At 41.0% G+C, this 17763-nt stretch overlaps 2 protein-coding genes across 2 annotated transcripts in view; one reads left to right on the forward strand and one right to left on the reverse strand.

Annotated features, from left to right (window-relative positions):
• Nucleotides 1-11826, forward strand: part of LOC128689371 (G-protein coupled receptor dmsr-1) — a 129271-nt gene extending 117445 nt beyond the window's left edge. The window contains exons 5-6 of the mRNA XM_053777576.2: nt 9969-10150; nt 11577-11826. Coding sequence (XP_053633551.1) covers nt 9969-10150; nt 11577-11763 — 369 coding nt within the window. The 3' untranslated portion in view covers nt 11764-11826. The remainder of the gene's footprint in view (nt 1-9968; nt 10151-11576) is intronic.
• LOC128689204 (uncharacterized) overlaps nt 1-17763 on the reverse strand; it is a 520741-nt gene that overhangs the window by 490770 nt on the left and 12208 nt on the right. The gene's annotated exons all lie outside the window — the stretch shown is intronic.

The raw sequence follows: 17763 nt of genomic DNA on the forward strand, positions 1-17763 counted from the left end.
CCCCTCAGATAATGGCTTTATGCAAACCATCATTATAATTTTGGAAAATAAATGGAGTTTTGAAATGACATGGTAATCGTGTCATTACGATTTCTTGAGTTATATATATATATATATATATATATATATATATATATATATATATATATATATATATATATATATATATATATATATATATATGTATGTATGTATATCTCGTGCCGAATAGGTAAAACTGGTCAATTAATAAGAATTTAAAGTTAAGTCCTTTCTAAAATTTTCTCTTATACGTTTAGATATATCTTTTTCATTTATGTTAATGTAAAATTAATAATTTGGTACCAAAAGAACCTTAGAAAACTTACCTAACCTTATTATAACAAACCCAATTTAATTTAGCCTAATACAACTAAATATATTTTAGATAAGTTTACGGTAATTTAATAAACAAATACAATAAAATATTTTTTTTCGTTAGATTCAGAATGATTTTTGCCAAATTATTGCATACACAAATTTTAGCTTACCTTTTTCGGCAAGAAGAGCGTTGCTATTTAAGCCAAAATCGCTACTTTTACCTATTCAGCACGACACATATATAATATATATATATATATATATATATATATATATATATATATATATATATATATATATATATATATATATATATATATATATATATATATATATATATATATATATATATATATATGTCGTGCCGAATATGTAAAACTGGTCAATTAGCAAGACCTCATTTAAAATTAAGTCCTTTCTGAAATTTTATCTTATATGTTTAAAGATATATTTTTTTCATTAATGTTAATGTAAAAATTTATAATTTTGCACCAAAAGAAACTTAGAAAACTTACCTAACCTTATTATAACAAGATTAATTTATTTTAGCCTAACCCAACTAAATATATTTTAGATTTGCTTACAATAATTTAATACTAAACAAACACAGTGAAATATATTTTTTTCGTTAGGTTTAGAATGATTTTGGCGAAATTATTTCATACACAAATTTTCGCTTGTCCTATATGGCAAGATGAGTGTTGCTATTTAAGTCAATATCGCAAGTTCTGCTTATTCGTCACGACATATATATATATATATATATATATATATATATATATATATATATATATATATATATATATATATATATATATATATATATATATATATATATATATATATATATGTCGTGCCGAATATGTAAAACTGGTCAATTAGCAAGAACTCATTTAAAATTAAGTCCTTTCTAAAATTTTCTCTTATACATTTAAAAATATATTTTTTTCATTAATGTTAATGTTAAAATTTATAATTTTGCACCAAAAGAATTTTAGAAAACTTACCTAACCTTATTATAACAAACGCAATTTATTTTAGCCTAACCCAACTATATATATTTTAGATTTGTTTACAATAATTTAATATTAGACAAACACAGTGAAATATATTTTTTTCGTTAGGTTCAGAATGATTTTGGCGAAATTATTGTATACACAAATTTTGACTTGTGCTATATGGCAAGATGAGCGTTGCTTTTTAAGCCAAGATCGCAAGTTCTGCCTATTCGGCACGACATATATATATATATATATTATGACCCAATCAGCCTTTTTCTTAATTATCCCCAGCACAGAGAATGGTTATGATACCCAAGTCCCAATCTCTATTAATAAAGACTTTTACTCACAAAAGAATGATTAGCATAGGAGGCTCAGAATTCCCACTGTTCAAACAAGTGAACGAAAACGACACGGAACACCAATCTTGGTGCGTTAGTTTGGATCTCATGGAAGCGATGGCTGCCTGTGAAGGAATATGACTGTCAAGAAATGTGGTTATCTATGAAGGAATATGATAAGGAATATGTTAAGGAATATGAAGAATATGATTGTCTTTCAATGAATACTTTGGGATATGACTATAGTCTTATGATGTAATATAATGTCTGTCAAGAAATATGGTTGTCTACGTAAGAATGTGTTTTTCACTGTTTCGCGGAGTTACGTGGATAAATATTTGATGTATGAAGATATTATACTAATGACCAATTTTTATTATTATTGACGGTGAATTGGATAAACCCAGAATAACTATGATGAGGTGCGGGAGGTTACCTCCTGGTGGGGTACATCTCGTATGTACAGTAAGTGGTACAGGCAATATCATCTTTCTGGTGGGATCTTCGGCGTGAAAAGCAGAATTCATCCACCTGCAACTTAAGGATAATGTCAGCGCCTGTATCGGGTACATATCTTTGGCACAAGCCTTTATGCTCCTTCAGAAGGAAGACACAGTGTGACCCGCACAACGTGCCCTTACACAGGTAACTCACTAATGATCGTAGTGATTTGGTGTTATTTTTCTCTCAAACGCGTAATTTGCTAGTTATCGTAAAAATAACATTCGTTATTTTCCTCTCGCTCTGGTGATTTTCTCTCGAGATTAAATACTAGATTCGTATAAGGCCCACGCTTAAGAGATATTCTAGACGATTTGAGACGACGTGTGGATCCATCCGGGGCCGTTATCGAATCATAGCTCGACTTTAATTCGATAATTCGTTCCGCTCTCTCACCCCATACCCAACTAAGCGCACTTCGGCAGGCGTACCCTTCCCTTCTCCTCAGCAGGCACACCTTAAACACTTCCCCCCTCCCCTCACCTTAGCAAACACACACTAACAAACACTCCCCTTCCCTCACCCCAGGAAGCACACATTTCCTCCCCACCCCAACAAACACACCGCTTTTAACTACGGTAATTACTCTCTGTTATTTTTTACTCTGAGTGCAGACTCCGCCGTCGACGTCATTTCACCTGATCACTCAAGCAGCACAACAATTTCCTTACGGATGAATTACCGTGAATGGTTTTTTTTCCTAACCTTTATTCCATTTTTTTGATAATTTAAAACTTTTTTCATCTTCTTTCTTCTTCGCCCTCCTTTTTAGACAAAAATAGGGGCAGAAGTGGATGAAGAAATCAACGTAAAGGAGAGAGAGCGAGAGAGAGAGAGAGAGAGAGAGAGAGAGAGAGAGAGAGAGAGAGAGAGAGAGAGAGAGAGAGAGAGAGAGAGAGAGAGAGAGAGAGAGAGAGAGAGAGGGACCCTCCTTGGCTAGCTGCAAGAACTGTGTCAAAACTGTCAGTGGTGACAATAAGGCAGGAGGAGGTGCATTTCCTTCTTAAATCGCTTGACCAAGAAAAGGCTGTGGGCCCAGACAAGTTGAGCCCAAGATTGCTGAGATGTGCAGACCAGCTAGCAGCACCTCTAACTCGCATCTTTCAGCACTGCCTAGTACAGTGTAAATGGCCCTCTCTATGGAAAGAGGCAAATGTAGTCCCTGTTCACAAAAAGAAGAGCAGAGCAGAAATCAGCAACTACAGACCAGTGTCACTCCTGTCAATCACTGGTAAGATCCTTGAGACAATAATCTCAAGACAAATGACAGAATTTTTTGACTACCACTCACTACTTTGTGATCGTCAATATGGCTTCAGGAAAAGTTACTCTGCTGTTGATCTGTTGTTAAACCTCTCCACTAAGTGGCACCAGTCACTGGATGAATCCAAAGTCAGCTGTGTGGTAGCACTAGACATTGCTGGCGCTTTCGACCGGGTGTGGCACCAGGGCCTCTTAGCAAAACTTCAAGCACTGGGAATTGCAGGCTCTACTCTATGTCTCCTCAGTGATTACCTTCATGGTAGATCTCTAAGTGTAGTTCTCAATGGAACGGAATCAGCAAGACATCCTATTGGGGCAAGTGTTCCACAAGGAAGCGTGCTGGGACCATTGTTATGGAATGTCTACTTCAACGACCTTCTTCATCTCATCCCAGAATCACATGCATATGCAGACGACTGTACACTGACATTCACTTATCCAAGAGAAGAAATGCCAGCTGCTCTAAGCTACATCAATCACCAGCTGAGAGCTATATCAGCTTGGGGAAATAGATGGCAAGTAACATTTGCACCTGAGAAAACGCAAATGATGATCGTCTCTAGGCACCATGATGGTAATGCTGGTGCAGTAGTAAGGATGAATGGGAGGGTGTTGGCACCTGGGGAAGTTGATATCCTTAGGGTGAAATCTGACTCCAAACTAACCATGAAGAACCATGTTGTAAATCTTGCAAACAAGGCAGCCAGGAAGCTTACAGCACTTCGCCGTATCTCGCATCTACTTGACAGTAGGGGTTGCAAGATTTTGTACGAGGCACAAGTACGCTCACACCTTGAGTATGCTCCACTTTCTTGGTTTGCCTGCCCCCCCCCCCCTGTCTCATCTGCGACTGCTTGACAGAGTAGAGAACAGAGCAAGACGTCTCATCTCTCGCCTGGACCCATCCTGGATAGATCTGTCATTTCAGCAGAGCCTTCAACATAGGAGGGATGTGGGTGGCCTTACTGTTATGTACAAGGCCAATATTGTCAAAGTACCACACTTGGATCCACTTCGAGGACAGCGTGAAACAAGCTTTTATGCCACAAGACGGGCAGAAAGCAGCAACTTCACTCTGGCTGTACCCTTCTCCAGAACATCACTCCATCTGAGATCATATATACCCAGGATGACTCGAGTATGGAACACATTCGTACAGCATAATGATGTCAACGAGATAAAGTCAGTTGATCAAATGAAAATGCTGGCCCACAGATGGCTCCAACTTCATCCTGTTCCCTACTTGTATGTCTCATAACAATAAAAATGCTTTCAAATGAGCTGATGTAGGTAACAGCTCTTAGCTTGTCAATAAAGTTAGGAATCCTTAACCTGTAAATAGCTTGTCAATAAAGCTAGGGATCCTTAACCGTGTCAAACCCTGTGTAAAAAAGAGAGAGAGAGAGAGAGAGAGAGAGAGAGAGAGAGAGAGAGAGAGAGAGAGAGAGAGAGAGAGAGAGAGAGAGAGAGAGAGAGAGAGAGAGAGAGAGAGAGAGAGAAACAACAAGTTAAATATATAAGAGTGAGAGTCAACATCTTTTTCATTAGCGGGATCTTCAGGACACAACACAGGCGACGGGTATGCCCCTATTGTTATTATTATTATTATTATTATTATTATTATTATTATTATTATTATTATTATTATTATTATTATTATTATTATTATTAATATTATTATTATTATTATTATTATTATTATTATTATTATTATTATACGGAACGCTAACCCTGATGGAGGCTCGATCCTTCTTCTGCTAATCGCGAGACAGAAATGATAATGGCTGGGTAATGGGACTGAAGGCCTGTCTATACACAAATAACCCGCACATAAAAGAGAGAAGCTTACGACGACGTTTCGGTCCGACTTGGACCATTGACCAAGTCACACTAACCAGAGGTGGAGCAGGACGGCTATATATAGGCAGGAAGAGGTGGTGGTGGTAGTAGTAGTAGTAGTAGTAGTAGTACAAGAATTGTATATAATACTGACAAGATGAAATTAAGACACATGCCCAACACCCGGGCATCCCCATCGTAGACGTTTCGCCATCCAGCCAGCCACTGGATGGCGAAACGTCCACAACAAAGACAACCAGACGCCGCACATGTGTCTTAATTTCATCAGTAGTTGTAGTAGTAGTAGAGGAAGAAGAGGTAGTAGTAGTGGTAGTGGTAGAAGTGGGAAAACGAGCCAGTCAAATACAGTCTACCACTACCACTACCACGGTCAAGAATATTTTAACCCCTAAAGTAGGGACTAAAGGAAAATTTGAGCGTATATATATATATACGCTGAGAGATATACACTTCAGTACATATATCCTATGTAACACTACTCTCAGCCAGAGCTTCTCTGACGAGGACATTAAAACTGCGCTTCTCTGACGAGGACATTAAAACTGCGCTTCTCTGACGAAGACATCAAAACTGGGCTTCTCTGACGAAGACATCAAAACTGCGCTTCTCTGACAAAGACATCAAAACTGCGCTTCTCTGACGAAGACATCAAAACTTCTCTGACGAAAGACTTCTCTGACAAAGACATCAAAACTGCGCTTCTCTGACGAAGACATCAAAACTGCGCTTCTCTGACGAAGACATCAAAACTGCGCTTCTCTGACGAAGACATCAAAACTGCGCTTCTCTGACGAAGACATCAAAACTGGGCTTCTCTGACGAAGACATCAAAACTGGGCTTCTCTGACGAAGACATCAAAACTGCGCTTCTCTGACGAAGACATCAAAACTGCGCTTCTCTGACGAAGACATCAAAACTGGGCTTCTCTGACGAAGACATCAAAACTGCGCTTCTCTGACGAAGACATCAAAACTGGGCTTCTCTGACGAAGACATCAAAACATCAAAACTGATTGGGCTTCTCTGACGAAGAATAAAACAGCGCTTCTCTGACGAATGCGACGAAGACATCAAAACAGAGATGCGCTTCTCTGACGAAGACATCAAAACTGCGCTTCTCGGAAAACTAAAACTTTTCTCTGAAGAAGAATATAAATGGACTGAGATGACGCCATCTTCCGGGTCTATTTTCTCTGAAGTGATAAAGTTTGTCTCGCACATCTTGCTTTCTTCTTATCAACAAATTTCCCGTCAGTCTTGTTTTTTTTAATGTTCTTTTACTACCTCACTCTCAAAAAAAAATTACATTTTGTTGACAATCCGCTTTACCCAGCGTGTATATGTAAGCAAAAACAATTTTGCGTTAACTATTGTAAAAAGTATGGGAGAGGGGAGGAAGGTAGGCTGGAGCAAGGAAGGTTGACTTTCAGAAGGTGTAAAGATGGTTGACTTTCAGAAGGTGTAAAGGTGGTTGACTTTCAGAAGGTGTAAAGATAGTTGGCTTTCAGAAGGTGTAAAGATGGTTGACTTTCAGGTGTAAAGATGGTTGACTTTCAGAAGGTGTAAAGATGGTTGACTTTCAGAAGGTGTAAAGATGGTTGACTTTCAGAAGGTGTAAAGATGGTTGACTTTCAGAAGGTGTAAAGATGGTTGACTTTCAGAAGGTGTAAAGGTGGTTGACTTTCAGAAGGTGTAAAGATGGTTGACTTTCAGAAGGTGTAAAGATGGTTGACTTTCAGAAGGTGCAAAGATGGTTGACTTTCAGAAGGTGTAAAGATGGTTGACTTTCAGAAGGTGCAAAGATGGTTGACTTTCAGAAGGTGTAAAGATGGTTGACTTTCAGAAGGTGTAAAGATGGTTGACTTTCAGAAGGTGTAAAGGTGGTTGACTTTCAGAAGGTGTAAAGATGGTTGACTTTCAGAAGGTGTAAAGGTGGTTGACTTTCAGAAGGTGTAAAGATGGTTGACTTTCAGAAGGTGTAAAGGTGGTTGACTTTCAGAAGGTGTAAAGGTGGTTGACTTTCAGAAGGTGTAAAGATGGTTGACTTTCAGAAGGTGTAAAGGTGGTTGACTTTCAGAAGGTGTAAAGATGGTTGACTTTCAGAAGGTGTAAAGGTGGTTGACTTTCAGAAGGTGTAAAGGTGGTTGACTTTCAGAAGGTGTAAAGATGGTTGACTTTCAGGTGTAAAGATGGTTGACTTTCAGAAGGTGTAAAGATAGTTGGCTTTCAGAAGGTGTAAAGATGGTTGACTTTCAGGTGTAAAGAAGGTTGACTTTCAGAAGGTGTAAAGATGGTTGACTTTCAGAAGGTGTAAAGATGGTTGACTTTCAGAAGGTGCAAAGATGCTTGACTTTCAGAAGGTGTAAAGATGGTTGACTTTCAGAAGGTGTAAAGATGGTTGACTTTCAGAAGGTGTAAAGATGGTTGACTTTCAGAAGGTGTAAAGATGGTTGACTTTCAGAAGGTGCAAAGATGGTTGACTTTCAGAAGGTGTAAAGATGGTTGACTTTCAGAAGGTGTAAAGATGGTTGACTTTCAGAAGGTGTAAAGATGGTTGACTTTCAGAAGGTGTAAAGATGGTTGACTTTCAGAAGGTGTAAAGGTGGTTGACTTTCAGAAGGTGTAAAGATGGTTGACTTTCAGAAGGTGTAAAGGTGGTTGACTTTCAGAAGGTGTAAAGATGGTTGACTTTCAGAAGGTGTAAAGATGGTTGACTTTCAGAAGGTGTAAAGGTGGTTGACTTTCAGAAGGTGTAAAGATGGTTGACTTTCAGAAGGTGTAAAGATGGTTGACTTTCAGAAGGTGTAAAGATGGTTGACTTTCAGAAGGTGTAAAGATGGTTGACTTTCAGAAGGTGTAAAGATGGTTGACTTTCAGAAGGTGTAAAGGTGGTTGACTTTCAGAAGGTGTAAAGATGGTTGACTTTCAAAGGTGTGGTGTAAAGGTGGTTGACTTTCAGAAGGTGTAAAGATGGTTGACTTTCAGAAGGTGTAAAGATGGTTGACTTTCAGAAGGTGTAAAGATGGTTGACTTTCAGAAGGTGTAAAGATGGTTGACTTTCAGAAGGTGTAAAGATGGTTGACTTTCAGAAGGTGCAAAGATGGTTGACTTTCAGAAGGTGTAAAGATGGTTGACTTTCAGAAGGTGTAAAGATGGTTGACTTTCAGAAGGTGCAAAGATGGTTGACTTTCAGAAGGTGTAAAGATGGTTGACTTTCAGAAGGTGTAAAGATGCTTGACTTTCAGAAGGTGTAAAGATGGTTGACTTTCAGAAGGTATAAAGATGGTTGACTTTCAGGTGTAAAGATGGTTGACTTTCAGAAGGTGTAAAGATGGTTGACTTTCAGAAGGTGTAAAGATGGTTGACTTTCAGAAGGTGTAAAGATGGTTGACTTTCAGAAGGTGTAAAGATGGTTGACTTTCAGAAGGTGTAAAGATGATTGACTTTCAGAAGGTGTAAAGATGGTTGACTTTCAGAAGGTGTAAAGATGGTTGACTTTCAGAAGGTGTAAAGATGGTTGACTTTCAGAAGGTGTAAAGATGGTTGACTTTCAGAAGGTGTAAAGATGGTTGACTTTCAGAAGGTGTAAAGATGGTTGACTTTCAGAAGGTGTAAAGATGGTTGACTTTCAGAAGGTGTAAAGATGGTTGACTTTCAGAAGGTGTAAAGATGGTTGACTTTCAGAAGGTGTAAAGATGGTTGACTTTCAGAAGGTGTAAAGATGGTTGACTTTCAGAAGGTGTAAAGATGGTTGACTTTCAGAAGGTGCAAAGATGGTTGGCTTTCAGAAGGTGCAAAGATGGTTGACTTTCAGAAGGTGTAAAGATGCTTGACTTTCAGAAGGTGTAAAGATGGTTGACTTTCAGAAGGTGTAAAGATGGTTGACTTTCAGAAGGTGTAAAGATGGTTGACTTTCAGAAGGTGCAAAAGAAGGTTGACTTTCAGCAAGAGGAGGAGGAAGCAAGAAAGGAGTTATCTCGAAGATAAACAAGAGATTGTTTACTTTCAAAACTTCCAGCGCAAGGCATTGTTCTTACCCGATAAACAAATTCCCATGTTTACGCACCTTAAAACATGCAGAGAGAGAGAGGAGACTGCATATTATACCCTGAATAATAAGGTGTAAATAAAGACAAAGGGAAAAAATACACGCTGTAGGTAACTTGATGAAATTATCACTGGTGTATGACATAACATGTCAACACTGACACATGACCATACTAACACATGACAACACTGGCACATGACGGTCCATGACGATACATGACATTACTGACATGACGGTACATATCAACTTGTACCAAGCCAGTAAGAAAGACAGACAGAGAGAGAGAGAGAGAGAGAGAGAGAGAGAGAGAGAGAGAGAGAGAGAGAGAGAGAGAGAGAGAGAGAGAGACAGAGAGAGAGAGACAGAGACAGAGACAGACAGACAGACAGACAGACAGACAGACAGAGACATAGAGTATTGGAACACAATGTACCTTCCAATCACGAATGGCTGAGAGTTAAATTTTTTGGACAGAACAAATAAATCGTTCTCCTCTTCCTTCTCTTTTCATCTCCTTCTCCTTCTCGTCCCACCTCCTCCTCCTTTCCCCTTCTCTTTCCTCCTCCTCCACCTCTTCCACTCCCTCTTTAATTCTCCCTTCTGCCACTCCACCAGGAGAACTTGATCAAGATGAGCACGCCATCTATGGAGACAGAGAGAAAGCTTCCTCGCATGGAGAAGCTAACGGAGAAGACAACGAGAATGTTACTGACGGTGCTGCTGCTGTTCCTAGCCACCGAGCTGCCCCAGGGCATCCTCTCCCTCCTCTCAGCCATCTACGGCCACTCTTTCTTCAGGTGGGTGCTTCAGGGTGGGTGGGTGAGGTGGGAAGGGCCATCTACAACCCCTCCTTCAGGTGGGTGCTTCAGGGTGGGTGAGAGTGGGAAGAGCTATCTACAACCCCTCCTTCAGGTGGGTGCTTCAGGGTGGGTGGGTGAGATGGGAAGGGCCTATCTACAACCACTCCAGGTTCAGGGTGGGTGCTTCAGGGTGGGTGGGTGAGGTGGAAGGGCCATCTACAACCACCCTTCCAGGTGGGTGCTTCAGGTGGGTGGGTGAGGTGGGAAGGGCCATCTACAACCACCCTTCCAGGTGGGTGCTTCAGGGTGGGTGGGTGAGGTGGGAAGGGCCATCTACAACCACCCTCCTTGGTGGGTAAGTGCTTCAGGGTGGGTGGGTGAGATGGGAAGGGCCATCTTCAACCACTCCTTCAAGTGGGTGCTTCAGGGTGGGTGGGTGAGATGGGAAGAGCCATCTACAACCCCTCCTTCAGGTGGGTTCTTCAGGGTGGGTGGGTGAGATGGGAAGGGCCATCTACAACCACTCCTTCAGGTGGGTGCTTCAGGGTGGGTGGGTGAGATGGTAAGAGCTATCTACAACCACTCCTTCAGGTGGGTGCTTCAGGGTGCTTGGGTGAGGTGGGAGGAGCCATATACAACCCCTCCTTCAGGTGGGTTCTTCAGGGTGGGTGGATGAGATGGGAAGGGCCATCTACAACCACTCCTTCAGGTGGGTGCTTCAGGGTGGGTGGATGAGGTGGGAAGAGCCATCTACAGCCCCTCCTTCAAGTGGGTGTTCCAGGATGGATGGGTGAGGTAGAGGAGCCATCTACAACCCCTCCTTTAGGCGGGTGCTTCTGGGTGGGAAGAGCTATCTACAACCCCTCCTTCAGGTGTGTGCTTCAGGGTGGGTGGGTGAGGTGGGAAGGGCCATCTACAACCACTCCTTCAGGTGGGTGCTTCAGAGTGGGTGGGTGAGGTGGGAGGAGCCATCTACAGCCCCTCCTTCAAGTGGGTGTTCCAGGGTGGGTGGGTGAGGTGGGAGGAGCCATCTACAACCCCTCCTTCAGGTGGGTGTTCCAGGGTGGGTGGGTGAGGTGGGAGAAGCCATCTACAACCCCTCCTTCAGGTGGGTGCTTCAGGTGAAAGGCTGGGAGGAAAAAAACATAAAAATCGAGAGGCTGAAATTTTAGAGAGAGAGAGAGAGAGAGAGAGAGAGAGAGAGAGAGAGAGAGAGAGAGAGAGAGAGAGAGAGAGAGAGAGAGAGAGAGAGGGAGAGTGAGAGAGAGGGAGAGAGAGTGAGAGAGAGAGAGAGAGTCAGCGAGAGAGACAGAGAGAGAGAGAGAGAGAGAGAGAGAGAGAGAGAGAGAGAGAGAGAGAGAGAGAGAGAGTGAAAATACTTAATATCCTATCACCGTCTTTCCCTCTCCTCTCTCTTCCGCAGAAAGTGCTACCTACACTGGGGAGAGGTGATGGACCTCCTCGCCCTCATCAACGGAGCCCTCAACTTCCTCCTCTACTACATCATGTCCCATCAATTCCGCGTCACATTTAGATTCCTCCTGTCGCCGCCTCCACCCGTCAACCTGTCACCCAGGCTGCCGGGAGAGACGGTTTCCACCCAACTCTAGGTGACATACATGTCTTGTTATGGTTATTATCATTATTATTATTCGAGGGAAGGAGTGGTAGAGGCTCGATCCTCCATCCACTGAGCACGAAAGACAAGACACGCTACCTTACTGTAGCACTCACCTAGATGATCCCAAGGTGCAATCTAGGAGAAAGACCGTTGCAAGGTCTCAGACCTAAATGTGTCCACACGGTGTTTCTCTAGAATAGATTCCTTTGTGCAGTAGTGGTGGAACCCAGAAGCCTTCCTTTAACGGGACCTAGGAGCTTTCAATAGGACCCCGAATTCTTCAGTAGGACTCAGAAGCCTTCAACGGGACCCCCCCCCCCCCCAAAAAAAAAATCTCACTGGACCCCAGAAGCCTTCAACATGACCTACACTCCTACAATATGACTCAGACCTTTAGCAGGGTCGAAAAGACTTCAACAGAACCCAAAAGCCCTCAACAGAATCCTGCAACAAGACCCCGAAGCCTTCAACAGCACCCAGAAGCCTTCAACAGCACCCAGAAGCCTTCAACAGTACTCGGAAGCCTTCAACGGGATACAAAAGATTTTAGCAGGATCCGGAATCCTTTAACAAACTAGGATCATTCAACAGGAACCAGAAGCCATAAACAGAATCTAGAGATCTTCAAAACGACCCAGATCTCTAACAAACCCTAGAAGCCTTCAACAGGACCTGGAAGTATTTAACAGAACCTAAATAACTCATTCTTAAGAGCTTAAAAGGCCTCGACAAAATTTAGAAGCCTTCACTAGAACACTTAGAATCCATTACCACAGTGTTCTATGTGGCAAAAGCAAAACCTAGAAACTCTTGAATCTAGATACTAACCTGGTGTCACTACCTAAATTCCTCCCTCCTTCGCTGTGTTTTAGGTGCTAGTAGTTTATCACTGCCTTGTTTATCAGCCTCCTCCTCCAGCACCACGTCTCAATCAAGCTGAATTTTAACAAGAAAAGTTCCCTTCCTCGACATAAATGTAACAATATTCCTGCGAAAAAAAAAAAAAAGTGACAGCCGCAAGCAGAGGCTCTTCGACGATGTTACTGGAGGTAAAGGCGTATGTATGAGCACCGGCAAGACAGTACTGGATCTTTGGACCACATCCAGAAATGGTGAGAAGACCCTTGAGAGAAGTCCAAGAGTGTAGTGAAACCTACGCTCACCGATCCATAATAATGAAGGCGCCTGTGAGAAGAGCCAACAGATGTGACTTCTTTCACCAATGACAACCGCCTGTATCTGGATTGAAGTGACGAGACACAAGAAATATCTAAACTTGATTAGCCTCGCACGACAATGTCCAGGAAGATGCACGAGCAACATTATCACGGCACCAGTGTTTAACCTATGGAAATCTACTTCCACATGATATACAATATATAGCAACTGAAGATCGCGTACACACCGATCCATAATAGTGAATTTTTATAAAAATATCTAGAAAAAGGCATGTTCGTAGAGCACAAATTCTAGATAATAAGATGTCAGCTCTCTTAACACGCTACACTCGCTGCTACGTCGCTCACTCTGCTCCATCTCAAAAAAAAAAAAAATACTTAACGCCAACAGAAACAAAAAGAAATAATTATTCTGGCTTAATGTGTTCCAAGAGATTCCTGTAGTATCGACCTGAAAGGTTAACACTGGAAGCTGCGATTCATTAAATTTCCGGCACACTTAAATTAAGCGACAATTAAAAGTGATTATTTTTTTTATAATGAGAAGTGTCTAGCTGAAGAACATAATTACTTTTAACTTTGGACGAAAACTGACGGCAGCTGGTGAAGACAAGTTGTACAATGTTAAAAAAAAAAAAAAACGTTGCTGATAATGTCAGAAAATTCTGAAGGGTAAATTAGAGAAGAAAAAATGAAAATTCAAATTTCAGTTTTAATGTTGGTTCTCTATCAATATCAGCCACGACTAAAAATTTCGTCAACCGTAGTCTAACCTGTTAATTTAAGACACTTAACAGGGAAAAAATCCTATTCATACAAAAAAAAATCCTATTCATAAAAATTCTGTCATGGAAAACGATTACGGGTCAAATATAAAACACAACGATCGTTCTCCAGTTTAAACACAAACTTGAGTTATTACTCTAGTGATAGCACTTCTTACAAGCTAATATATATATATATATATATATATATATATATATATATATATATATATATATATATATATATATATAAACCAAGCCCTTGAAGAAAACAGGCTGTGTTATTAATGAGGAAAAGGAGCATTACTCCAGTGCAGCAGAAACGCTTTCTAATGGACGTGAACCATTTTCCAAAGAGTTTGAAGTCTTTGAGAGTTTCTTGGAGCGCATGCTGATATTTATGAATGACACGGTACTGGCACAAGACGAGAGTATCGTGAAAGCGGACACCTGCGCCTCAGAGTTAGTCTGCGTATGATATGTTTAGACGAGACCTCTGAGCATCATTAGTGCTTCAGCAGCAGGCGAAACGTAAACAAATAAGCCGGTACAAAGGATGTCATCACAAAATAAAAGTGGTAAAATTAAAACACACACTGCCACTACCGGCTATCAAAACAGTAGGAACCTTACCATCGCAAAATTCATCATCGCATGCAACAATAATCCCACCACCAGGACAAGCACCCCCACCAATAGGAAAACCAGCAGTAATTGCCTTATTGCTGAGCCGTAAGGTCTCCATTTGATGCACAATATGCAGCAAGAACAATGACACTAGCATTGCAGCCACAATGCTTCTCAACCCGGTTTACTTCTCACACACACATATGTGGTACACTTCTGGCCCCTGTGTGGTTCCTGCTATTACAGCAACTTGGCTTCAGATCACTGCTCCCTGTAGCGGATACTTCAGCTATACAGCACCATGTCGCACGTCAGCATTGCTATAGACGCGGTATTAAAATATATGGCTTCATTCACGCTGTGGTACAAATTCGTGGGTCCCCTTGAGAAAAATACTAGCTTATGCATAAAATTTGTTTTGTTTTTGAGTATAGAGTTTTAAATATACATGTTCATATATATATATATATATATATATATATATATATATATATATATATATATATATATATATATATATATATATATATATATAGCTATATATATAGCGTTATTTGCTTCATGATATATATAAATTATACGCTGAGTGTATAGTACTTAAGTGACTAGAAGAAACAGCGGTGTTGGGGACAGCTCCATCACAATTTTCTCTTCAAGGACAGCTTTCTCTCTCTCAAGACCTCACCTTCTCTCTCTCTATCCTCAAAGACCCCTCTCCTCAAGGACCCCTCACCTGACTTTGCCCCTGAGCCCCCAAGGTCACGCAGGTGAGGTCTAGGGTCAGTGCTGTGGTCCATCTTGAAGGGTCGCCAACACAACATCCGACTCCGGAACCTGAAGATGGGAGACCTGACGCAGTCGGTGTGTTCTTCCCTCCCTCCGTCAACACAGACGGTGTGTTCCTCCCTCCCACCGTCAACACAGACAGTCACACTGGCTGGAAGATGTTTCTGGTGTTGCTCAGGAGGGTCGACATATTTTAGACTTATTGGAAGGTATTTCTTGTGCTAGCGTGTAGACTTGAAACACTTTTCATTCACTGGAAGGTGTTCATGGTGATAGTTTGGAGAGTTGGAGCACTTTCCACTCACATTAAAGTGGCAGGGTGGAGAAGTGAGACACTTCAAGGTATTCTTGTATCAGTGTTAAAAGTTGACACACTTTACACCACTGAAGAGTTGAAATACTCTGCACTCAATTGAAGATATTCTTTGTATTGGTCTGGAGAGATGAAACACTTTACGTTCAATATAGTGTTATTGTGTTCTTGATGGCTGAAACACTTTATACTCCTTGGAAAATGTTCTTAGTGCTGGTCTCAGTGTCTGTATCACTTTGTATCAAATAATACGCTTTTTTGTGATTTGTTGAGTAACTTTCGATTGTACATATCTTCTGTGTTTTGTTTCTACGAATTCAGTGTGTGTGTATACATAGACTTTAGAGCAAATTCATCAGTAGGTAATGCCTTTTAATGTAAGTTCTTCAGTATTCGAGACAAAAAAAAGGCTTTTTTAAGTGCCTTTGATAGAAGAAATAATAGAGCATAAAACATTCAAACTAGTGATCTTCTTGAATAACAGAAACAGTCAGTTACGCCGATATATATAAGACCATTCGACTGACACTTTTTTTTGAATGCTGGTCAACGTTATGTCTCTCATCAGTTTTAGAGATTCTGGCTTAAAGCCGTTTCACAGTCTTGTGGCTGGAGTGGGTTGTATGGTTCTAGTGTGGCTGTCGTAGTTGCTGTGGTTGTCGTGGTGGGTGTGGTTGCTGGGGGTTTGGTGTGGTGCTGATTCCTTCTACCACAGCTCGACCCTGTGTCCTAGTACCCCCATTACCGCTTCTTCCAGTCTCTCTCTCTTTCTCTCTCTCTCTCTCTCTCTCTCTCTCTCTCTCTCTCTCTCTCTCTCTCTCTCTCTCTCTCTCTCTCTCTCTCTCTCTCTCTCTCTCTCTCTCTCTCTCTCTCCTCTCTCTCTCTCTCTCTCTCTCTCCCTCTTGACTGCTTCTCAAATTTAATCATTTGTCTTTTTTTTCAACTGTTGATATATGGTAATGATATTATAATAAAATACTGTAAATATACTGTCTTATTATTGTTCCTAATGGTATATATACACTTTACAATGATACACACTTGATAAGAATATACTCACACACACGTGTGCGAAAATTTGCAATCATTATCAATATGATGACAAACACGATAATGAAGCAGACACGCTAGCAACACCGCTGCCGGCAGGAATAATGATGTACATAAAAGTGAATCTAAAAAAAATAACAGCGAATCAATTATATTTGATCTGAGCGAACATACAACGATGACTGACATGAAAGATGGTTGGTTAATGTGGGCTGAAAGCTACACGAGGGGTCATTAAGGCGGTACATAACTTCTTCACCACCAGTCAAGAATTAAAGTAAACTCTCAGTGTGTGTGTGTATATATATATATATATATATATATATATATATATATTTGTACCCACGGAACAAGTGGTATTGATTAATAACAACACTGCACTAGCCAAGGAGTCGAACCCATGCTGTTTTGGTCCACCTCATGTTGAGAGAAAACGCATGACGCTTTAGACCACTAGACCACACAATCCTTAACAATGGTGCATCCAGCCAAGCTAGCTGTTGTACCCACCATCGAAGGACATACGGTGGTGTGGACGCCTCTGAGCTAATTTCATTCAACTCCATGTTTGTGTACTAGCTCAACAAGCAGTATATTATATTATTGTACCCACCGAACAATTGGTATTGGTCAATAACAACACTGCACTACTAAGCCACATCACCGTATGTCCTTCGATGGTGGGTACAACATCTAGCTTGGCTGGAAGCACCATTGTTAAGGATTGTGTGGTCTACTGGTCTAAAGCGTCATGCGTTTTCTCTTACCATGAGGCGGGCCAAAACAGCATGGGTTCGACTCCTTGGCTAGTGCAGTGTTGTATATATATATATATATATATATATATATATATATATATATATATATATATATATATTCGCAAGAGCAGGTGAAATATACGCAAACACTGATCTCTGGCTGAAGGAGACTCGAACCTACGAACCTTAGGACAAGATATGCAGTGCTTTACCAATCTACCCACACTGGACAATACCTTGGCGTGTAGCATGCGCTACACGTTTGATCCAAGGCAGCCAGCTTTCAGGGAGAAGGCTTACAGCTTTTCATCTCATCCCCTGCATGCATGTTTGTGTATATTTCGCATGCTCTCGCGAATTCCTTGCATTGTTCAAATCTCTAGGAAGGCTGATGCATGCAGGGGATGAGATGAAAAGCTGTAAGCCTTCTCCCTGAAAGCTGGCTGCCTTGGATCAAACGTGTAGCGCATGCTACACGCCAAGGTATTGTCCAGTGTGGGTAGATTGGTAAAG

Source organism: Cherax quadricarinatus, chromosome 18, assembly GCF_038502225.1.
Source record: "Cherax quadricarinatus isolate ZL_2023a chromosome 18, ASM3850222v1, whole genome shotgun sequence".
Taxonomy (NCBI): domain Eukaryota; kingdom Metazoa; phylum Arthropoda; class Malacostraca; order Decapoda; family Parastacidae; genus Cherax; species Cherax quadricarinatus.